General features: G+C 41.7%; 2 protein-coding genes and 1 pseudogene across 9 annotated transcripts in view; all 3 read left to right on the forward strand.

The window, feature by feature from the left end:
• LOC134370930 (protocadherin gamma-C4) overlaps positions 1–24,219 on the forward strand; it is a 135,483-nt gene that overhangs the window by 63,073 nt on the left and 48,191 nt on the right. The window lies entirely within an intron of this gene.
• LOC134369479 (protocadherin gamma-A12) lies at positions 3,981–6,602 on the forward strand. Its single transcript, XM_063085955.1, has one exon. It carries the CDS (start codon positions 4,092–4,094, stop codon positions 6,600–6,602), a length of 2,511 nt encoding a protein of 836 aa, XP_062942025.1. The 5' UTR covers positions 3,981–4,091.
• LOC134369480 (protocadherin gamma-B7-like) overlaps positions 8,966–24,219 on the forward strand; it is a 30,712-nt pseudogene continuing 15,458 nt past the window's right edge.

Raw genomic sequence — 24,219 nt, forward strand, 5'->3', positions numbered from 1 at the left:
GTACTTCTTCCCTTCCTGCTGCCTTTGTTCTGTGGGGCGCTCTCGCAGGAGATCCGCTACTCTGTTCCGGAAGAAATGGCCAGGGGCTCGGTGGTGGGGAACCTTGCTAATGACCTGGGGCTGCATGTTCGGGATTTATTGACCCGCAACCTCAGAATTAGTGCGGAGAAACAATATTTTTCTGTGGACACAGAGAATGGGAACATACTTGTGAGCGACAGGATAGATCGGGAGTCGCTCTGCCCCCAAAACTCTCTGTGTGTTGTGCCTATAGAGATTGTAACAGAGAATCCTCTAAATGTTTTCCACATAAACGTGATGATAGAAGATATAAATGATAATCCACCTCTTTTCCCCCAAAATAGCATGATTTTACAAATCAATGAACTTGCAGTTCCAGGCACTCGGTTTGGTCTGGAATCTGCTATAGATGCAGATGTAGGGTCTCACTCTGTCCAGAGTTACCAACTCAGCTTTAATGAGCATTTCTCTCTGCTGGTGAAGGGCAAGAGTGAAGGCAAGAACGCCCCAGAATTAGTGTTGGAGAAGCCCCTGGACCGGGAACAACAGAGTTCCCATCTTCTGGTCCTGACAGCAGTGGACGGGGGAGACCCGGTCCTATCTGGAAGCGCTCGTATTCAAATCGAGGTCACTGATGCCAATGATAACCCCCCGGTGTTCAGCCAGGATGTGTACAAAGTCAGCCTCAGAGAGAATGTGCCCCCAGGCACCTCTGTGCTAAAGGTAACAGCCGCTGACCAGGATGAGGGTGTTAATGCAGAGATCACCTACTCCTTCAAATCACTAAGAGATGATATTGGAAATACGTTTATGCTAGACCATCAAACTGGAGAAATCAAATCCAAAGACCATATAGACTTTGAAATCACTAGCAGTTATATTATGAACATAGAAGCCAAGGACGGTGGAGGCATGGCCACTGAATGTAAAATTATGCTAGAAATTCTAGATGAGAATGACAACGCCCCAGACATAGTTTTTACTTCAGTGTCCAGTTCTGTAACTGAGGGCGCAGAACCTGGGACGGTGATCGCTTTGTTCAAAACACATGATAAAGATTCAGGAGAAAATGGGGAGGTCACATGCCACATAAAAGAAAAAGTTCCTTTTAGAATTGAATCTTCCGCCAATAATTACTACAAGCTTGTAACAGATGGGGCGCTGGACCGGGAGCAGACCCCGGAGTACAATGTCACCATTACCGCCACCGATAGAGGCAAGCCACCTCTCTCCTCCAGCAGAAGCGTTACTCTATACATTGCTGACATCAATGACAACGCTCCGGTTTTCCACCAGGCGTCCTACTTGGCCCACGTTGCCGAGAACAACCCACCTGGAGTCTCCATCGCCCAGATTAGCGCCTCCGACCCAGACTTGGGTCCCAACGGCCACGTCTCCTACTCGATAATAGCCAGTGACCTGGAGCCGCGGGTGCTGTCGTCCTACGTGTCCGTGAGCGCACAGAGCGGGGTGGTGTTCGCGCAGCGCGCCTTCGACCACGAGCAGCTGCGCGCCTTCGAGCTGACGCTGCAAGCCCGCGACCAGGGCTCGCCCGCGCTCAGCGCCAACGTGAGCCTGCGCGTGCTGGTGGGCGACCGCAACGACAATGCGCCGCGGGTGCTGTACCCGGCGCTGGGGCCCGACGGCTCTGCGCTCTTCGACACGGTGCCGCGCGCGGCGGAGCCCGGCCACCTGGTCACCAAGGTGGTGGCAGTGGATGCAGACTCGGGACACAACGCCTGGCTGTCCTACCACGTGCTGCAGGCCAGCGAGCCCGGGCTCTTCAGCCTGGGACTGCGCACTGGCGAGGTGCGCACGGTGCGTGCCTTGGGGGACAGGGACGCGGCCCGACATCGCCTATTGGTAGCTGTGCGCGACGGTGGACAGCCACCTCTCTCGGCCACCGCCACGCTGCACCTGGTCTTCACGGACAGCATGCAAGAGGCACTGCCAGAACTTAGCGACCGCCCTGTGTCCTCTGACCCTCAGGCGGAGCTGCAGTTTTACCTGGTGGTGGCCTTGGCCTTGATCTCCGTGCTCTTCTTCCTGGCGGTGACTCTGGCCATCGCCCTACGCCTGAGTCACTCCTCCAGCCCAGTAGCCTGGCACTGCTTTCAGCGGGGGCTCTGTTCTAAGACTAGACCAGGGTTTTCTCCCAACTACAGTGAAGGAACTTTGCCTTATTCCTATAATCTGTACGTTGCCTCTGATTCTGGAAAAACAAGGTTTAATTTTCTCACCGTGACGCCAGACACGGCCCCCCCACAAGATCTTTCAAATGAAGCTTCTTTGGTAGTAAGTGTCACTGAAAATAACAAGCTAAGCTCTGACTCTGTTGCTTCTACTCACGTGAGTTTCAATGAATGTCTTTCATTTGTAAAAGGGGTGGTTTAATTTTCAAGCCAATATTTTGCCAAAAAAATCTTAAACAGATTATATCTACTGTTGCTTCAAGTTTCTTTGCCCACTTTTAATATTACATTTTCCTTTCTGTGCAGGCCGGTAATTTCATTATTAGCCTTCAAGTATTTTGAAACATAATGACAATTTCACCTGAGATATTCTTTACACAGGCTCACACACACACACACACACACACACACACACACACACACACACACACACACACACACACACACACACACACCTACCCTGAGAAGTGGGTGTTATGATGCTGCCGCCATTCAGATATTTTTAAGTGAAGTATAAATTTTTTCTTTCCATGGGTGTTTTTTGGGACTTGAATATCTTGAGTATTTGGCTTCTTCTTCACTCTATTAACTATAAATTGAGGTGAAAATGAGAAATGCTCTTTTAAAAAAGGACTTAGTAATGATTTGATAATCTAGGAATTGTTGGAATCCCACTGAGTAGCGCAATTTTATGTCTGATCTGTTCTTACAACTACCTGTAGATTTCCTCTCAGTTTTAAAGATTATTTTATTTTATGTCTACCCCAGATGTGCTTATCCTCAGAATATAAATATATACATTCATGAAAGTATAATAGCCAGCCATCTCTTAAGAAGATTTTTTTCCCTATATTTTGATGGGCTTCCAAATGTATTATCAGTAATTCTCAATAGTTGGAATTAAGTCAGTTACCCAGGAAAAGGTAAGTTTGTAATGTTCTTTGGATTTACTAAGTCTTTCCTGACACTAAGCATTCTTTCATAATATATTAATACATGGAGCACTACCATTATTTCCAGTCAATGCAAGTTGGAATGCTTCCATTTATTCTAAAATTGTTAACGTGTCTTTTAAACTTGACTTCTTGCCAGGTGTGACTGATGATGTGTACAGTTACATTTCTCATTTAGGTTTTCATATTATCAGGAAATTTTGATTTTTAAGTGTTAAATGTTAAAGTAGTTTTCTATTTAGGTGAATTCAAGAAATGTATTGAAAAATTTTTGCGTCAAATTAGAGCTGAGTCAGAAAGTTTAACTTATTCTGTTATATGATTTCTCAAAACAGGAAACTCCTAGGGGGACATCTTATATAGTAAGTATGTGTGGGGGGAGGGTAATCTCAAAGCAGGTGCGCTAAAATTATAAGGTTAAAATTATTGTTTATAGAAAGCTCAAATTTGCTTAAAAGCTCGTTAGAAAAATCCAGAATACAACAACAGCCACAGAAAATGATCTCAATAAAATGACTCCATATGAAAAATTTTAGGAAAATAAGAAGTTCACTGAAGTTTCTACTAAAACGAACGTCATGGTTGTAGTCAGCTCCATATCCATCCCTACTTGAAGAACAGTAGGTGGAGCTATTTAAGGTATAAAAACGAAAATCCTTTCCTAGAGTTCAAGATTGTGCAGTAATTGGTTAGGACTCTGAGCGCCGCTGTTCACCAATCAGGAAGAGAAAAGCAGAGAGATCCTGCTTGCCCTGCACTCATTCAAAGCACAAAGCACAGATAGAAACGAACCATTTCTGGGACTGTGAGAAAACCGAACAGAGGAGCTCTGGCCCCCCAACTGTCGGATTCCAGGGGCTGAAGAGCTGATTCTGACTTTGATGGTTTAGGGGAGAATTGGAAATAATCCTCGAGGAAAGTGACAATGATTCCTGCTCTAGGGCACCGGGACTGCAAAGGGCTGGTTGTGCTGGGAGTCCTCCTGGGGATCCAGTGGGAAACCGGATGCACCCAAATAAGCTACTCCATTCCTGAGGAGCTGGGGAAAGGCTCTTTCGTGGGCAACATCTCCAAGGACCTGGGGCTGGAGCCCCCGGAGCTGGCAGAACGCGGAGTCCGCATCGTCTCCAGAGGTAGGACTCAACTTTTCGCGCTGAACCCGCGAAGCGGCAGCTTAGTCACGGCGGGCAGGATAGACCGGGAGGAGCTCTGTATAGGGGCCATCAAGTGTCAGTTAAATCTAGAGATTCTGATGGAGGATAAAGTAAAAATATATGGAGTGGAAGTGGAAGTGAGAGACATTAACGATAACGCCCCCTACTTCCGTGAAAGTGAATTAGAAATAAAAATGAGTGAAAACGCAGCCACTGGGATGCGGTTCCCCCTTCCCCACGCTTGGGATCCGGATATCGGGAAGAACTCTCTCCAGAGCTACAAGCTCAGCCCGAATACTCACTTCTCCCTGGAAGTGCAAACCGGAGCGGATGGGATCAAGTACCCGGAGCTGGTGCTGGAGCGCGCCCTGGACCGCGAAGAAAGGGCCGTTCACTACCTGGTCCTCACGGCCTCGGACGGGGGCGACCCGGTCCGCACCGGCACCGCGCGCATCCGCGTCATGGTCGTTGATGTGAATGACAACGCCCCAGCGTTTGCTCGGTCCGAGTACCGCGTGAGCGTTCCGGAGAACGTGGCCGTGGGCACTCAGCTGCTCGTGGTAAACGCCACGGACCCTGACGAAGGAGCCAATGCGGAAGTGATGTATTCCTTCCGGTATGTGGACGACAAGGCGGCCCAAGTTTTCAAGCTAGATGGCAATGTAGGGACAATCTCAACAATAAGGGAGCTAAACCACGAGGAATCAGGATTCTACGAGATGGAAGTGCAAGCAATGGATAACGCAGGATATTCTGCTCGAGCCAAAGTCCTGATCACAGTTCTGGACGTCAATGACAACGCCCCTGAAGTAGTCCTCACCTCTCTCACCAGCTCTGTTCCCGAAAACTCTCCCAGAGGTACATTAATTGCCCTTTTAAATGTAAATGACCAAGACTCTGGGGAAAATGGGCAGGTAATCTGTTTCATCCAAAAGAATCTACCCTTTAAATTAGAAAAATCTTACGGAAATTACTATAGCTTAGTCACAGACACAGTCTTAGACCGGGAACAGGTTCCTAGCTATAACATCACCGTGACCGCCACTGACAGGGGAAGTCCGCCCCTTTCCACAGAAACTCACATCTCGTTGAACGTGGCAGACACCAACGACAACCCGCCCATCTTCCCTCAGGCCTCCTACTCAGCCTATATCCCAGAGAACAACCCTAGAGGAGCCTCCCTAGTCTCGGTGACCGCCGGCGACCCCGACTGTGATGAGAACGCCCAAGTCACTTATTCCTTGGTCGAGAACACCGTCCAGGGGGCACCCGTGTCCTCCTATGTCTCCATCAACTCGGACACCGGTGTCCTGTATGCGTTGCATTCCTTCGATTATGAGCAGTTCCGAGACCTGCAGCTGCAAGTGATGGCGCGTGACAGTGGGGTCCCGCCACTCAGCAGCAACGTGTCGCTGAGCCTGTTCGTGCTGGACCAGAATGACAATGTGCCTGAGATCCTGTACCCCACTCCCCCCACAGATGGTTCCACAGGCGTGGAGCTGGCGCCCCGCTCCGCAGAGCCCGGCTACCTGGTGACCAAGGTGGTGGCAGTAGACAAAGACTCAGGCCAGAACGCCTGGCTGTCCTACCGCCTGCTCAAGGCCAGCGAGCCTGGGCTCTTCGTGGTGGGGCTGCACACGGGCGAGGTGCGCACGGCGCGGGCCCTACTGGACAGAGATGCGCTCAAGCAGAGCCTCGTGGTGGCCGTCCAGGACCATGGGCAGCCCCCTCTCTCAGCCACCGTCACTCTCACTGTGGCCGTGGCCGACAGCATCCCAGACGTCCTTGCGGACCTTGGCAGTCTCGAGTCTCCCGCCAACAGCGAAACCTCAAGCCTTACGCTCTATCTCGTGGTAGCGGTGGCCGCCGTCTCCTGCGTCTTCCTTGCCTTTGTCATCGTGCTGTTGGCGCTCAGACTGCGGCGCTGGCACTCGTCGCATCTGTTCCAGGATGCTGGAGAAGGATTGGCGGGCATGTCCGCCTCGCACTTTGTGGGTGTGGACGGGGTGCGGGCTTTCCTGCAGACCTATTCCCACGAGGTCTCCCTCACCGCGGACTCAAGGAAGAGTCATCTAATCTTCCCTCAGCCCAACTACGCGGACACGCTCATCAGCCAGGAGAGCTGTGAGAAAAGCGAGCCTCTTTTGCTGTCAGGTGATTCAGGATTTTCTAAGGATAATCATGCATTAATTCAGGTGGGTCCATATCAAATATTCTTCTCTGAACTTGGAGCGCAATATCCCTTAAGTATAGATTTGTGTATGTATATTTGGAATTTATAAAGCAGACATCAATAACTTTACATATGTGGCAGACACCAACAACCTAGTTACCTTCCCTCATGTCATATATATACACATATATACTACATATACATATATACACAATTTATAAAGTATTTTGTTAATACTCTACATAATTTTCTAGTTTAATTTATCAACTATAATACTCTTCCTGCTTTTAATTTTTTCCCCCTTTGCCCATTCAGCAGTTTTGTGTTGAGGATCTGATACCAATTTATCTGCTATGAATATAGATTCTTGGCTGTCTAGTTAGCTCAGTTTGTTAGAGCACAGCATTATGCCGCCGAGGTCACCAAAAAAAAAAAAAAAAAAAAAAGTAGCTTCTTCTAGAGGGGAGAAATCTTATTAAATAGAAAGTATAAATGAAAATTTTAGTAAACTTTTATAAACATTGGCTTTTAACTACACTTGAGATTGCCAACAAATTCATAAGGTGCATTAAGTTTCTTTTAAGGTGCAGTAATTCTTTCTGGCAATTAGGGACACATACTTTTATACTTTCTCAGTGTCCTGTCATCTCATGGTTTTTGGTTTTGTGTTTTTTGTTTTTATTTTAAAAGATGACCGGTAAGGGGATCTTAACCCTTGACTTGGTGTTGTCAGCACCACGCTCTCCAAGTGAGCAAACCAGCCATCCCTATATAGGGATCCAAACTTGTGGCCTTGGTGTTATCAGCACTGCACTCTCCTGAGTGAGCCACGGGGCCGGCACATCTCATGGTTTTAAATCATTGATGAACTTCCAAATATGGTGTATATTTCTTACACATTTAAAACTATCTTACCAAAATATGCAGTGTATATGTTGCCATGAGGAAAAACTATGATTTTTTTTTTTTTTTTTACCTCTGGTGTACATTTCAGTAATACAATATCTGTAAATATTTCCAAGTTATATATTTCTTTTACTCATTTTACCTGCACTGATGATATTAATGATGACTTTGTGAAATATTCAGAATTAACAAAATATGTTCGAGTGCATTTTTGGTACTGTGGTGAATTTGCAGTAATCCCCTATGCTTTCTACATTAAATTTCCCATAACTTTTGCAAACATGGACATTCTTCTGGAAAGTACACAGATTCTAAGTGTTTTCTGAGAACCTTATGTTTATTGTAAAGTGTTTAGTGGAAATTGAATGCTTAAGAGTATTGCTCTTGGGAGAGCATTGCCTGATTTATTTTGGTGAATTCTGTTAAGGGGTAGGAAATCATAACATACAAATTATTTTGTTTTTCTTTCTTATTCATTGCCTATCTACTTTCAAAAATACAATAGTAAAACCCAGACTTATAAAAAGAGATTGGAAACCATGTAGAGAATGGATGATAATTAAAAGCTCTAAAATGAGACAGTTGCTGCTACTGAGATTCACATTGCTTTATGCCTCTCAACAACCAAGACCAGAAAAGGGGGGAAGGGTGAATACAGATTGTGTGGTTGTACTTGTGTGATTTAAATATACATATATTTATAAATATATATATATATATTATCTAAAATACAAAATGTATATTTACATTAAGTTCCAACTAGAATTTAACAAGTAGAGTGTTCTGTAAGCTGTAATACTGAGAGAAACAGAGGGCAATGCATCCTCTGTTGTCTTGTAGAAACTATCAAAATGTTTATCACATGGCCAGTTCTCATGTGGCAGTCAATAGGAAAACAGAAATTATTTGGGAAGCTAAGCTAACATGGTCTAATTATGCTGATTTCTATTCACCTGACTTGATTTAGGGACAAGTCATTGAGAGCTAGTTCATATGAGGTACTGTTATGACCCTTAGACTATACCTCATATGTTAGTGATCTCAAGTATGCTTCCAGTTTGAGCTGAATAGGTTCCATTTAACAGTTGTTTAAACAATGAACAAATGAATGTGCTCTGGGTACTACCGCCTTGATACCAGTACTCTGGTAGTATCATAGAAGTATCACAGAAGGTCAGCAGCTTTGCAATTAAGTAACTTACTAACTGTGTCACCGTCGACAAATTAATCTCTTTGAGCTTCAGTAAAATAGGGATAATATGTAATTTGAAAGACTGTGGTAAGAACTAGGGATAACATACAAGTCATCTGGTTCATAACATTTAATTAACTAACAGTAGCCACATTTTAATGGTTGATGGGAAAAGAATTCATACTTCCAGTGCCCGCACACTTGACATTCTGTTGGGAAAAGTAATAATGATTTGTGTCCTTCTCCAGGTGGTACAATGGGGTGAACTGTGGTTGGAAACAAAACCATTTAAAAAATTTTTTGTGAAAGCTAATTTAAAAATCTGAAGTGCCTAGGCACATTCTTGCCTGAGAATGTGTTTTAGGCCATAAAAGATGGAGGTAAGATTGTTTCATAGGAGACAATTTTGTGAGTGTTAGTTTTTCTCTGTCTGAACCATACTATAAACTAAACAAGCATCCTATGAAACTTATATTAAAGGAGCAATTTACTCCAACAAGATCTTGGTGATGTAACTGAAAAATAGATCACCAAATCCTGAAGATTGGAGTTGTTTGGTTTTGGCCAGTAAAATCAAAACTAATAGCTTAGCTTTAAATATTTAAATATTTAGAATATTTGGAATATTTGTTGATAATTTAGGATAGATAATTAGGATATTTGTTGAATGTTTCCTGAGAGTAACTGGGCAATGGGTTTGGATGTTTACATTTCTTCCGATTCCAGTAATGAGATTATGTGAAGGAATTTGCTTGTCTTCCTATGTGTTATGGCATGTGGGCATGCATTCATTTCACCTAATAAGTCAATCAAAGTGTTCAGCTATAATTTAAATGTTGTAGCTCCACTGTTTCATAACACTTAAAATTGGAATGTAATCTGTCAACAGACATTTTTCCACCACTTTCATTCCAGGACAGGTATTATGCTTCTTGAAAGAGCAATAGCCTAGTAACCTGGCTGAGACTACACAATTCATAGATCATTTTCCAACAAATTAGAAGGCTAATGATAAATGAGTGGACTGTATCACAATTTTTTCAATGACATGTAACAGAGTATAGATATGACCATGACTTGAATAGTTCTGGTGGAAAATCTGCTTTTTCCACATACAAGATATCAGGTATGAAAAAGCAAACATATAGTTGTGAAGGGATGTTGATCAAACTGATGAGTTTATAGCTCAGGAAAGAGTCAAATTTACTCTTGAATGTATGTTACGCTTGGAGTTCACTTTTAGAAAACCATTTTTGATGGAAAGTTACCGATAACAGAGAACACTGTTTAAGATGCATTCTTAAAATTCTGATGGCAAAGATAGCCTATGGCAATGGTAATTGAAAAAATATTTTACAGAGGATGTGGCTTCTGGATACCATATTGTAAGATCTCTGATTCGGGAAAATATAAAGATATTGTCATTGTACAAACCATAGAGTCAGACAAAACAATTTACCTTAATGCAAATTTGATACCGCCATAATTTCTCTTAGACAAGACATACAAAGATCTACTATGCATAATTTCATTGAGAACAGGTATAATTTCTTAGTTCATCTTTAACTCTCTGAAGCATTTTACACAGTGGTTTGCACACCTTCTAATTACTCAATAAATTGCTTGAGCTCAATAATTAGAAAGTGGTCTCTTGGAAAAAGGAATCATAGTGCAAAACCGGTAATTTTACATGTGCTTTCCCTCTGTATCAAAATGTCTCTGACCTATCTTACAAAGATAAGTACCTGGACATTTGTTAAATTTTGAAAATAGATGCCCCAATCCATAAAATTTCCATATTCTGAAATCTCTTTAAAGTTTCCTATATATTTTCAGCTGAAGATTCAGCCAACATTTTATTCTGAGACTGTTAATGAAAAAAGTAAAGCTTTGGTGTGTGTGCGGGGGGGGGATATAAAGAGATTCTTAGCCTAAAAATACTCAAATGTTAAGTAGAAATAAAAATTCATCACTTTGACTTCATGTGCAGAAGTCACTAAGGTTATAAATTCCCAGGAATATTTCATTGTGTGAGCAAGACTGTACTACCACCTTTCAACTTGCCAGCTCCAGTAAGAAACATCTTTCTGTTTGTTCTCAACTCTCCAGAACCTCACATTCTGATTTCTTCAGGCTGCCGTTCAAGAGTAGGGACTCAGACAGCTTTTGTTGGCCATTTCCAACACAGAGATAAAGGACCAGATCCCCTAACATTCCTGCATGGTGACTTTCCTAATCTGCTGAAATGCAAATCCAGAAGCAGATGGGAAACGTTCCTATTCAGACTCCTAGTTCTACAAATCTATATGGAGGAACTCATGGATTCACTGGAAATGAACTCTGCTCCTTCTTGGCTGGAGACTCTATAATCCAAGTACAGTTTGGAAACAGCTTTGTCTGGGGTGGAGCAGCAGTGACCCAGACTGTGGAAGAGATAGGGAACATCACTGGACTGATGGACTGGATGGGACCAAAGCAAGTCCTTCCCTTCCTGCTGTTTTTGTTCTGCCAGACCTTCTTTGGGCAGGTATGCTATTCAGTCTCCCCGGAGCTGGCTAAGGGTTTGGTGGCGGGAAACCTTGCCAAGGATCTAGGGCTCAGTATCCAGGATTTACCTACTTGGAAGCTGGAGGTTAATGCTGAAAAAGAATACTTCACACTGAGAGAAGAAAGCAGAAACTTATTTGTGAGTGGCAAGATGGATTGGAAGTTATGCCCCCAAAACATAGTTTGTGCCATACATCTAAAAATGGTAGTTGGAAATCCTTTAAATATTTTTCTTGTTAATAGATTCAGGATGTGAAGGATAATGCCCCCTGGTTCAGCAGGCATGTTATTAAGCTAAATATCTCTGAGTTGATCCCACCTGGAGCAAGATTTGCAACAGAACCTCCAGAAGATCCTGATGTTGGAAGCAATTTTTTACAAAATTACCACCTTAGTAGCAACTCTGTATTTATCTTGGAAGTAAAAGACCAACAATGGAAAGAAATATGTTGAACTTGTATTAGAGAAACCACTAGACTGGGAAAAGCAGAGTTCTCATCACCTAATGCTAACAGCTTTTGATGATGGGGACCCACTGCAAAACAGCACCACTCAGATCCTGATCCTGGTGGTCATTACCAGAGACAACCACCCGGTGTTCATCCAGGACGCATAACAGGGTCAGCCTTCGGGAATTTGTGCCTCCTAGAACATCCATGCTGAGGGTGAGGGCCACTGGCCAAGAGGAGGGCATCAACGCAGAGATCATGTATGCCTTTGCAGCCCAGAGTTCCCATATCTAGTTTGGCTTTGATCAAAATAGTGGAGAAACGAGAACTTTAAGTAACTTGGACTTAGAAGGGATTAAAAATTATTCTACGGTTTTGGAAGCAAGGAACAGGGGAGGACTGGTTACCCAGTGTACAGTTGAGACCGAAATTCTGGAGGATAGTAACAATATCCCAGAAGTGATTTTTGCTTCTATTTCCACAATGATTCCCTAAGATTCTACACCTCGGACGGTAACCACTCTGTTTAAAACAAAAGATCCAGATTCAGGAGAAGACGTGGGGAGTTCACGTGCCTGATACAAGAAAAATGCACCTTTCAGAATAGACTCCTCTTCCAAAAATCACCACAGGCTTGTAACAGACGGGGTCCTGGACCGGGAGCAGACCACAGAGTACAAGGTCACCATCACAGCCAACGACTGAACCAGGGCAAGTCGCCTTTCTCCTCCAGCACAAGTGTCACCCTACACACTGGTGACGTCAAGGACAACGTTCTGGTTTTCCACCAGGCGTCCTACTTGGTCCACGTGGCCGAGAACAACCCACCTGGAGTCTCCATCGCCCAGATTAGTGCCTCCGACCCAGACTTGGGTCCCAACGGCCACGTCTCCTACTCGATAATAGCCAGTGACCTGGAGCCGCGGGTGCTGTCGTCCTACGTGTCCGTGAGCGCACAGAGCGGGGTGGTGTTCGCGCAGCGCGCCTTCGACCACGAGCAGCTGCGCGCCTTCGAGCTGACGCTGCAGGCCCGCGACCAGGGCTCGCCCGCGCTCAGCGCCAACGTGAGCCTGCGCGTGTTGGTGGGCGACCGCAACGACAACGCGCCGCGGGTGCTGTACCCGGCGCTGGGGCCCGACGGCTCGGCGCTCTTTGACACGGTGCCGCGTGTGGCGGAGCCCGGCTACCTGGTCACCAAGGTGGTGGCAGTGGACGCAGACTCGGGACACATTGCCTGGCTGTCCTACCACATGCTGCAGGCCATTAACCCCATGCTCTTCAGCCTGGCGAGGTGCCCACGGTTGGTGCTTTGGGTGACAAGGACGAGGCTCACCAGTGCCTGCTGGTCGTGCACGACAGTGGACAGCCGCCTCTCTCAGCCACGTGGCACCTGGTCTCCACCAACAGACTGCAGGAAGTGCTGCCGGACCTCAGCAAGCACTCTGCAAAGTTACAATCTGAACCCAATATTAATTCTTATTTGGTGATTTCCCTAACTTTAGTTTCTTTTTTATTCTTGATTACATTATTTGTCCTGGTTTTGAAGTGCCAAAGACCCAGAAATGGCCCTGTCTTAGATTCTTTACCCACAGATCTCTACCCAACTCTAGGTCCCTGGCTTCAGGGTAACTGTGGCTCTGTGATGCCATATTCCTACCAGATGTGTGCTGCTCCTTATCCAGGGCTGAGTGAATTCCCTTTTTGAAGCCCTACTCCTCAGAAGGAATATAGCAAGGTCACTGCAGAAATCCCCTCAGGGGAAGGGGATGATTCTGATGATTTGCATTGCTTGGGCTGGAATCCACCCTTTAAGGTGAGAAATGCTTGATGAAATTAAGTTCAATCACAGCAGATTTTCTTCTAGCATGAAATATTTTCAAAGATCTCAGGGAGGAGCATTTCTGGCAGCAGGACCAAAAGCTAAGATGAAAAATATTTGGCATGCTGAGCTTTAGGGACAGTGGTTGGGCCTGATAGGAGTATCAAATGAGGCCATAGCATTTAGGGCCTTGAGGGTAGGTAACATGCTTAATTATACATATTTATATTTATATTTATTTGATTATATTCTATAATTTTACTTTGATATTTAAATTGTGTTGATCCAAAGAATTGGGGGTAGGAGAGCAAATCTTGATCATTGTTCTAGAAAAGATGAATATTTACAACTCAGAATCACTGTTTATCACTTCTCACTCAACATGTGACTTCATTCTTTCTGTTTTAAAAGTCTTCTCTCACTAGAAAGACATTCTGGTTGATAAGATTAGTCTATCTTTTTTTTTTTTTTAAGCAAGTTGAATTTAGCAGTGGGAGGGTTGTATACAACTTTAGCGATACTAATGTATCCTATCATTTTAATAAATATAAGAATAATACTCACGGAAGTTGCTAGGTCTAAACCTTGAAAACTATTATCTCACTGAATAGCTTTTTATGACTGAGTGATACCGTCCCCTTCTCATGCTGAACCTTCCTCTTCATGCTAGATTATGAGTGCCACAAGAATTTAGACTGCATTTTGTAACCTTACCCATGTCCATTCCACCATTCTTGATAGTACAAAGAGCTTCTCTTCCTATGATCTACTTGAGGCTTGGGAAATTAGGCCAATTCAAATGCTTTAAGTGAATTTGAGCTAGCACAGAATGCTGGATATGGAGTGTTCTTTGTAATCAGGTGATTGTACAAATGGATCCAGAAAATATTAGCATAGCATTTTACTGAACTAGAACTTTAAAAACACTTTTAAAATATAGAATAATATTTGTATACAAAATTCCCCATTGTACAAATATTTCACTGTATAATTAGAAGCTTGCAATCTAAAATATAACAAAAATAATTACCTTTGGAAAGCCAAATTATGTAAAATGAGTAATATGGAAACTCTGAAAAAGGTGTAAGGAGAATTACTGGTACATCAAGAGAATATATAGGGAACTCAAACAACTATACAATAAAAAACCAAATAATCCAATTAAAAAATGGGCAAAGGAGGTGAATAGACATTTTTCAAAAGAAGATAAACAAATGTCCCACAGGTACATAAAAAATTACTAATCATGAGGGAAATGTAAATCAAAACCGCAGTAAGTTAGACTGGCCATTACTAAAAAGAACAAGAATAACAAATGCTGGTGAGGATGCAGGAAAAGGGGAACGCTTCTAGACTGTTGGTGGAACTGTAAATTAGCACAGCCACTCTGGAAAACAGTACGGAGGTTTCTCAAACATCTACAGATAGATCTACCATAGGATCCAGCAATTCCATTACTGGCTATATATCCAAAGGAATGGAAATCATCATGTTGAAGGGATACCTACACTCCTATGTTCATCACAGCTCTGTTTACAGTAGCCAAAATATGGAACCAACCTAGATGTCCATCAAGGGATGACTGGATAAGGAAAATGTGGTATATATAGACAATGGAATACTACTCAGCCATAAAAAAGAATGAAATTCTGCCGTTCGTTGCAACATGGATGAGCCTGGAGAAATGTTAAGTGAAATAAACCAGACACAGAAAGATAAATACTACATGTCCTCTCTCATAACTGTGTGCTAAGAAATAAGGGAAGGAAGGAAGGAAGAAAAGAAGAAAAGAAGGAAGGAAGGAAGAGAAGACCACAATAATACATTGAACTTTCAGGAGAGAACAAATCTAAGGACACTAGAGATGTGGAGGAGGGAGGGAGGGAGATTGGGGAGTGATAGGTCAGGTAGAGGGTATAAATAAAAATTATGATTTGTAATAATGAATATGCTAATTAAAAAAAGAAGTAAGTGCACAAGACTAGCCTCAGGGTCCCAGCCAGATGCGTGAGGGGACAGGGCCAGGGGCGGTGCACGCAGGAGTGGGGAGTCCCACGCCCTTCTGATTTTAACGCGACTTGGAGGGAGGTGGAGGCCAGGTCCCATTGTCTGAAAGCCAGCCAGTGTGTCTTCTCCTCCCTCGGCTAGCCAACGTCCAAACCTGGAAACAATAACTTTGTTCTAAATAAGTAGCAATAATAACTGCTACAAGGGGGGGGGGAGAATATTAGTAGGAAGATACATAAAAGTTTGGTTATTCAGTGGGTTTCCTTATTGGCATGGGTTCTGTGGTCTATCTAAGCTATGTTATGTTGCTTTGTGTTGCTTCACCCCCCATGGGTTTGTCACCCCTCTTCGCCTGGGTGATGGAGACGCAAAGGATTACTCAAAGCCCACCTCTTCTGAGCAGTGAGAGACCCCGAAGTGCTTAATCTCCCTGGGAATGCTCAAGTGAGAGCCAACCCTTCCTCAGGAAATCAATGCCGAATTGGGGTTCTCTTCCTGCATTTATTTTCCAGACCAGGAAGTTACAGGAAGAGACATAGGTGTAGTTATAATTTAACAATATAGGCTGGTAACTTTCAGTGAAACAAGTCAGATGACATTCCCTTAGACAATTAAGTGATCTTACAGCAATTTTGCAGTATCTTTACATAATAATCAGTAACTAGTCTGTCTTTGAGCCAGCAACCTTGCTGTGCCACAAATCTTTATCTTACACCAGAGACTTTATAGCCTGAGGAAATTTTCCAGTCTTCTGCAAGGTCAATATTTGAAACTGCAAGGCTTTGGAAAACCATGCCCTGTGAAGTACATATGCCTTATAGTATATTCCACAATGTTAATTTTATTATAAATGCTTCCTGGGTTTTGGACTGTAAGAGGAATTCAGCAAATCAGATAATTTGGCATCTTCAAACTGGATTCCAATGCTCACCTGAAGAGTCTGCTAAAGCTGGAGACCAAGAAAAGGCAACCATTTCAACAAAATGTCACTTGGGTGTACTGGATTCATCTTGTGTAATACCTTGATTTAGCAGTATTTCAGGGGAGACACTGAATATTTCCAGTGAGCAAAAGGTACTTATTTGATAATTGTTGGCTCTTCCTTTCTATTTACCTCATTTAAAATTGCTTTTTGTGGGTTGAGGGTAGCTCAGTTGGTTAGAGGGCCACCTTGCAACACCAAGGTCAAGGGCTCAGTTCCCTGTGCTGCTGGGTGGAAAAAAAAATTGCTTTTTGCATGTGGTATGAAGTAGCAATTCAGCGAGGTAGCAGTCAAGGTTCTTTTTTTCCCATATTTTTCTGCACCATTCATTGAAAAATTTTTCCTTTTTCTATTGGATTGCTTTTGCACTCTTGTTGAAAATCATTTCACTGATATATGTGGTTTTATTTCTATGTTCTCTATCATATTCCATTGATCTATTTGTCTATTCTTTTGCTAATACCACACTGTCTTGATTATTATAGCTAATTATTTGGTTGATTGTTGTAGTAAGCCTTGAAGTCAAGTAGGTAAATCTTCCAACTTTTTTTCTTCTTTTACAATATTATTTTGACTGTTTTTGGTCATGTGTCTTCCCAATTAAGTTAGAATCATCTCATCAGTTTTCAGGGGGACAAAGCCTGCAAGAGTTTTGAATAGGATTGCTCTGATTCTCTAGCTCTATTGGGGAGGCAGTGTGGGGGGTGGGAGGGTCATCTTAAAAATAATGAGATGTCGGGTCAGCCCTGTGGCACACTTGGGAGAGTGCAGCACTTGGGAGCACAGCAGCGCTCCCACCGCGGGTTTGGATCCTATATAGGAATGGCCGGTGCGCTCACTGGCTGACTGCCGGTCACGAAAAAGACAAAAAAAAAAAAAAAAAAATGAGATGTCCAATCCATGAACATGGTATATATTTCCATTTAATTAGGTCTTCTTTAATTAGCTCTCTCAGCTATGTTTTATAGTTTTCAGTGTAGAGGTCTTGAATATCTTTTATTTAATCATTCCTACATATTTGGTGTTTTTTAATGTTATTGTAAATAATATTGACTTTTGATTTTATTTTCTGATTTTTCATTCCTAGTTTACAGACAAACTTTTTTTGTATATTTTATATGCTTTTGAAAAATAAGTGCAGAGTGCTCTATTCTCACACTGTATTGTATGAGAATGTAATGTGAGAGAATATAGTACAAGTCTAAACCACCTCTTCATAAGTTCAGGCTTCCATTCTCTGCAGTTGTATAGGTTGGGAGAGCCCACCCAGACACAGAGTGAACGTTGGTATGTGCCCAAGTCTGGTAGTGGGTTGTTCATTTATTTATTTATGTAACAAATATTTCTCAACTGCCTACTTTAAGTAAGGCACTGTCCTAGGTGCCAAGGATACAGCAGTGAACAAGGCAGATATGATTCCTGCCTCAGTGCCCCCCATTCTAATACATAGTCTTTTACAGGTCTGATAAATGCCACCAAAGAGAAATACAACAGCACCAAGAGAGCTTATAATAGGCAAGCCTGGCCTAGTTCGAAGGTCAGGAAAGGCTTCCTTCAGGAAGTGATATTTAGAGTGAGATCTGAAGGATGAGTAGATGTTAGCTAGGTAACAAGAAGAGTGAAAAAGAAAATTGTCAGGCAGAGAGAATAGCATGTGTAAAGGTCCTAAAAAAAAAAAATGAAAGAAAAGGTGTGACTTGAGCAGTTGAAAAGGACTTGGGAGATTGGAAGTGGAAAATAAATAGATGAGATTAGTAAGGCAGGCAGAGCCTTATAAATCACATTAAAGAGTTTGGATTTTATTCTAACTACCCTTGCTATTGAAAGGTTTTTAACAAGGCAGTGACAAGATATGATTTGAGTTTTTAAGATTAGTTTGTCTGCTGTATGGAGAATTGATTTATGAGGGTTATAAAGGAAATAGGAAGACCAAATAGGAGACTGTGGCAATGTTTCTGGTAAATGGTGGTGGCTTGGATTAAAAGGGAGGCAGTAGATATAGAAATAAAGGGTGGATTGGAGATATATTTAAGGAAATGATTCAATAAGACAATAATAGAGTAGGTGGAATATAAACTACACAATGGCAGAGACTATTTTGTTTATTAATATAGACCTCAGTGTCTGGCAAGATTGCTGTCTGGGAAGTGGTAGATCCTCAATAAAATATTTTGACTGAATTAATACAATAGATGAAGGGGGATTAAGAGTGATTTATAGGTTTCAAAATTAAGGAGCTGGATGGACAAAGGTACCATTTAATGAGATGTGGAAAACTAGAGAGAGATCTAAAAGAAAGTAAGAGTTAAGTTGTAGGCATGTTCAGTTTGAGAGTCTGAGAAATATCCAAGCGTAGATATTAAGTTTGTGGTTAGACCTAAGGTCACTATTCTTTCACTCTGATTTCCTCCATTGTGATAATCTACTCAGATGGGAACATCTTTATAAGGCTGAGCATAATATGCTTCCTGATGGCTCCACACTGGTTTGTTTTGGGGGTTATGGCTGAGCTACCCCTGTTTATTTTTCTTCCTGATCTCTTTTTCACTATAGGAAATATCCAGCACCCAGAGAATTTTCTCTAATTCATACTCCACTCTTCAGACTATCTCAGTGTTCAGTTCTTTTTGCTTCCAGAATTCTGTTTGGATTATAATTTATCAGGCTGTTTTAATTTTTTGTTTAATTTTCTTTCACATGATTGTATGTTCTCCATGAAAATTTTTAATCTCATTTTTCATCATCTCTTTTTGGGTTATAAACAGTAAATTTTCAGAGAAGTAATGTTTAGGACAAAAGATGCATAGCAATCATAACAAAATTGTTGGGTTTTAATATTATGAATACATTTGAAGGATTGTATGCCCACACTTATCTTAAACATACTGTAGAATCCTCAGCACTTTAAAGTTGAAACCAACAGTATAAATGATGGTAGAACTTTTCCCCCGAGGAAGATAGATGGATGGGTTATATCAGTGTATACATTTTCCAAAACCCATTGAATTGGATTCTTGCATTTGACTGTAAATAAATTATACTACAATTTAAAAGAAACTTAAGAAAATAAAACATCATATTACCCACTGCTACACCACCATGCCTCAGACTCACCTCCAAGAGATCACTACTATTAATACCTGGTTATGTATGTATACTTACAAGCATTTCCACGTACAGTATATGTAAGTGTATGTGTGCTTTTTTTGCACAAGAGGGATCATTTTACAGTATATATACTGTTCTGCAACTTGCTTTTTCCAGTTAATATCTCAAGGAACTTTTCCATTTGAGTTCTTAGAGGTCTGCCATCTACCTCAATCTTAGTAATTTATCTTATTTTTGGATAGGAATCACATTAACGTGTTTCAAAAATCAAAACAAAAAAATAGCCATATATTGAGACGTCTCAATCCTATCTCTATCCTACTCCTATCCCATCCATTTTCTCCTTTCCACTTAATTAAACATTTTGTTAGTTTATTATGTATCCTTTCAGCATTTCTTTATGTGAATATGGATACATATTCTTATTCCTCCACTTCTCTTATGAAAAACATAACATACACTGCTCTCTATCTTGCTTTCTTCACAACAGATCCTTTAAAAATCCTTCCATATTAATACATAAAAAGCTTCTTTTTAAAAAGCTTCTTAGTATTCCATTGGACTATTAACCAGTTTCTTATAAATGAATACTTTAGTTGTTTTCAGTCTTTGAGTATTAAAAACAATTGCATTGAACAGCCTTATACTTACGTTATTTTGTACATATGCAGCATGTATGTGGGATGAATTCTCAGAAATGAAATTGGAATTGCTGGCTCAAAAAGTAAATAGCTTTGTTTCTGTTTTTGCAGCTGTCCAGTTTGGGGATCTGAACCCTTGACTTGGTGTTACAACACCATGCCCTAACCAACTGAGTTAACTGGCCAGCCCAGTCTGTATTTTTGATAGGTATTTCACAGGAAGTTTTATTTTTAACTTTCTATTTTGAAATGATTTCAAATTGACAGAAAAGTTACAAGACTTGTACAAAGAACTGTATACCCTTCACCCAGATTCACCTATTGTTAATATTTTATATTTCAGTATATTTGCTGCCGAAGCGAGCACTAATATTTTATATTTTGCTATATTTCCTTTATCACTCTGTCTCTCTATATATACACACATGTGTGTGTGTACATATACATTATTTATGTTTTTATGAACCATTTGGGAGTAAGTTGCAGACATTGTGCCTTTTATTCCTAAACACATCATGCATGTTTTCTAAGAACAAGGACATTCTTTTATATAACCAAATTTCTATTATGAAAATCAAACAATTTGACATGGATACAATACGATTATCTAAGCTATAGTCCATATGCAAATTTTACCAATACTTTACGGTAATTTTTTTAAGCCCAGGGTCACACATTGCATTTAGTTGTCATGTCTCTTTATTTTACTTTAATCTAAAGAATTTTCTCAGCCTTGCTTTGTTTATATAAAACTGAGATTTTTAAAGAGTAAAAGCCATTTATTTTGTGGAATGTTCTTAACTTGCATTTGTTTTGTTTCCTAATGATTACATTTAAACTAGGCTTTTTAAAAATAGTATATTAGTTATCCATTGCTGTGTAACAAATTATCCCAAAACTTAGTGACTTAAAACAGACACTTGTTTTATGAATCAGGAATCTGGGTATGGCTTTGCTGGGTGCCTCTGCCTCAGAGTCTCTCACAAGGCTGCAATTAAGGTGTCAGCTAGGGCTGTTGTCTCATCTGAAGGGTAAACTGAGGAAAGATCCACTCCTAATTCTCTCACATAGTTATTGGCAAAATTCAGTTCCTCATGAAGTGTTGGGATAAAGGCCCCAATTTCTTGCTGGATGGCTGGAGGCCTATCTCAGTTCCTTGCCATGTGGTCCTCTGCATAGGGCAGCTCAAAATATGGCAGCCGGCTTCCAGCAGAGTAAGCAAAGGAGAGAGCCAGAGAGGGCAAACATGATGGAAACCACAATCTTCTTGTAAACTAATTTTAAAAGTGACATGCCATCACTTTTGCTGTATTCAGTTTATTAGAAGCAAAGTCTCTTGGTCCAGCCTGCACTCAAGGGGAGATAATTTTCTAACTCTACTTATAATCATTTCTTCTACACTTATTATCTGGCATTACAGTGCAAGAAAAAACTTTCCCTTCTCATTTATTTGTTCATGTATGGCTTATGTGGTTTTTTCAATGAGTTATATTCCATTATTGCCATTTTTTATTTTGATCTCAAATTGTTCTAGATTTTGCCAATAAGAACCTCTTCAAGCTGGTTTCTGTGTTCTTTTGTCATACTGTCATTTTCTTGAGCCCTTTCTTACTTTCTGACATAAGAAGATAATATAGGCTCATATTATACTTTCCCTGCTTCAGTCCTGAGATGAATCATTTATCCAAAAAATCCCTGCTTCTTTTAAGTGGGGAATAGTATTTAGAAACTAAGATCTAGGTACTAGGTGTGCTCATTGCTAACGGGCTGTCACTGTTTCTAGGCATTTCAGCAGACAACTAGGAAAAAGTCATCCTTATGTATATCTATGCAGACACCCTCGAAATGTTGAGTTCATTTGAATATCTCCAAATCAGGTTCTTCCTAGCCTTCCCACTTTCCATCTTTGTATTTTTCTTTTGCAACAGTGAGAACCCTGGTTTCCAGCATAATGTGTCCAGCAGCACTGTGACAGTTCGTCTATTTGTGTTGAACCTCAATGACAATGCCCAGCTGTGCTTCGCCCTCGGGCCAGGCCTGGTTCCTTATGTCCCCAAGCACTGCCTCCATCAGTTGGTGCTGGCCACCTGGTCACAAAGGTGACCGCTGTGGACTTGGATTCAGGTTACAATGCTTGGGTTTCCTATCAGCTCCTGGAGGCCCCAGATCCCAGCCTGTTTGCAGTCTCTCGCTATGCTGGGGAGGTGCGGACGGCTGTTCCCATCCCAGCTGATCTCCCACCACAGAAGCTGGTCATTGTGGTGAAGGATAGTGGTAGCCCGCCACTCTCTACCTCTGTTACTCTCCTAGTGTCCTTAGAGGAAGACACTCATCCAGTTGTCCCTGATCTTCGAGAATCATCAGCTCCAAGGGAAGGAGAATCCCGTCTGACCCTTTACTTGGCTGTGTCCCTAGTGGCAATTTGCTTTGTCTCCTTTGGTTCATTCGTGGCATTACTGTCTAAGTGTCTTCGTGGGGCTGCCTGCGGAGTGACTTGTTTTCCCGCTGGCACCTGTGCCTGTCTGACCAGATCTCGAAGGAGGGAGGGGCTTCCTCCTTCCAATGGGATCCTCCGAATCCAGCTAGGGTCAGATGATCCTATCAAGTTTGTTGATGTGGGAGGCCACTCTCATGGCTGTACACCCTTGGCTTCTGCACCCACTCGGAGTGATAGCTTCATGATGGTGAAGTCACCCAGTGCACCTATGGCAGGGGAGCCTGTTCACCCAAGCTGTCCACCCTCTGATCTTCTCTATGGGCTAGAGGTGAGATCTTTGCAGGCTCAGCCAATGCTTGAGGATTGTTCTGATCCAGGCATATGGCTGGGCCATGTCCCAGAGAGTACTGGTCTCTCTGTAAGAGCCCATAGTCATGTCACCATTTTTGTGAGTGGTAACTATGCAGTACATGCTGTGCTTTAGATGTGTTTTGTGAATTAACCAGGGAGTTGTCACAGATTAGCACTTGGGGGTGGACTATGCCCCTGTATGAGAGTAACAAATAAAAGTAACAGGGGATCAAGAGCCAGGCTATTCTGAAAGCATGCTGATGGAATGTGGGAGCATAGCAGGATATATTTACTCATTGTTTCAATCCTAAAATACACAGAAAGTAGTTTCAGAACTGCTATATCCATCCATACCAATGAGAAAAACAAAGCTATAGAGTCCAAGATTTGATTGCCATTGGTTGTCTTTAAACTAGGGTATGGAGTCAAAGTATGGTGTTCAAAAGTTACTTGTAGTATGGTTATGTAATTCATTTGAAAATAAAGTCGTTTATTCATTTCTATTGTATGCAGTTTTAGAGATTTTTCCACACCCTTATTGATTAGTATTCTTTTTTGAATATGTAAAACATTAACATAGTTAAAGTTAAAACTATATATATAAAAAAAGAGTACTCAGAAAATTGTTACTCCTTCCCCATCCCTTCTGTCTCATTCACACCACACACTGTAGACAATTAATTTTATTAATTTATGGTTTATCCTGTCTGTGTTTCTTTTTGCAAAATGATAACCACATATACTTGTATTTATATTCTCTTATTTCCCCTTCTTTTTTACCCAAAAAGTAACATACCATGAAGGCAGTCCTGACTTTGAATGGTACCAACATAAACAAATTTCAGTTACCACAGTTTAAATGATGCCAGTCTCCTAAAAATAGTTTAAATTTCGGTTACCATGGTATATTAACTCTGAGTAATTGCATAAAGTAAAAACTTCACTACTAGCCCTTCAGTCCACAAATCACTTTGCAAATAACAGATGGGCACCATGATCGGTGACCAATCACATGGCTTTTTTCAAAATCTGTCAGTGATTGGTAACTGTGCATCTTTTATTTAAGTCATGCACAGACACCAGAGCATGCTTTTGTGTTGCCTTGTCTCCCAGTGATAAACAAAAATGTATAGAGGGAATTGGCCAAAAGAGAAAAGTGCAGCAAAGAAACAAAAGTGATAATACTGTCAATGAAATTCAAACTGAACATAAATGGAGTTATAGAAGAAACAGCTGACCATGGGAATGTTGACACCGCTGCCTTCAAGAATCTCTAGACATGCAGCC

This window comes from Cynocephalus volans, chromosome 2 (genome assembly GCF_027409185.1).
Source record: "Cynocephalus volans isolate mCynVol1 chromosome 2, mCynVol1.pri, whole genome shotgun sequence".
In the NCBI taxonomy this organism is placed as follows: Eukaryota; Metazoa; Chordata; class Mammalia; order Dermoptera; family Cynocephalidae; genus Cynocephalus; species Cynocephalus volans.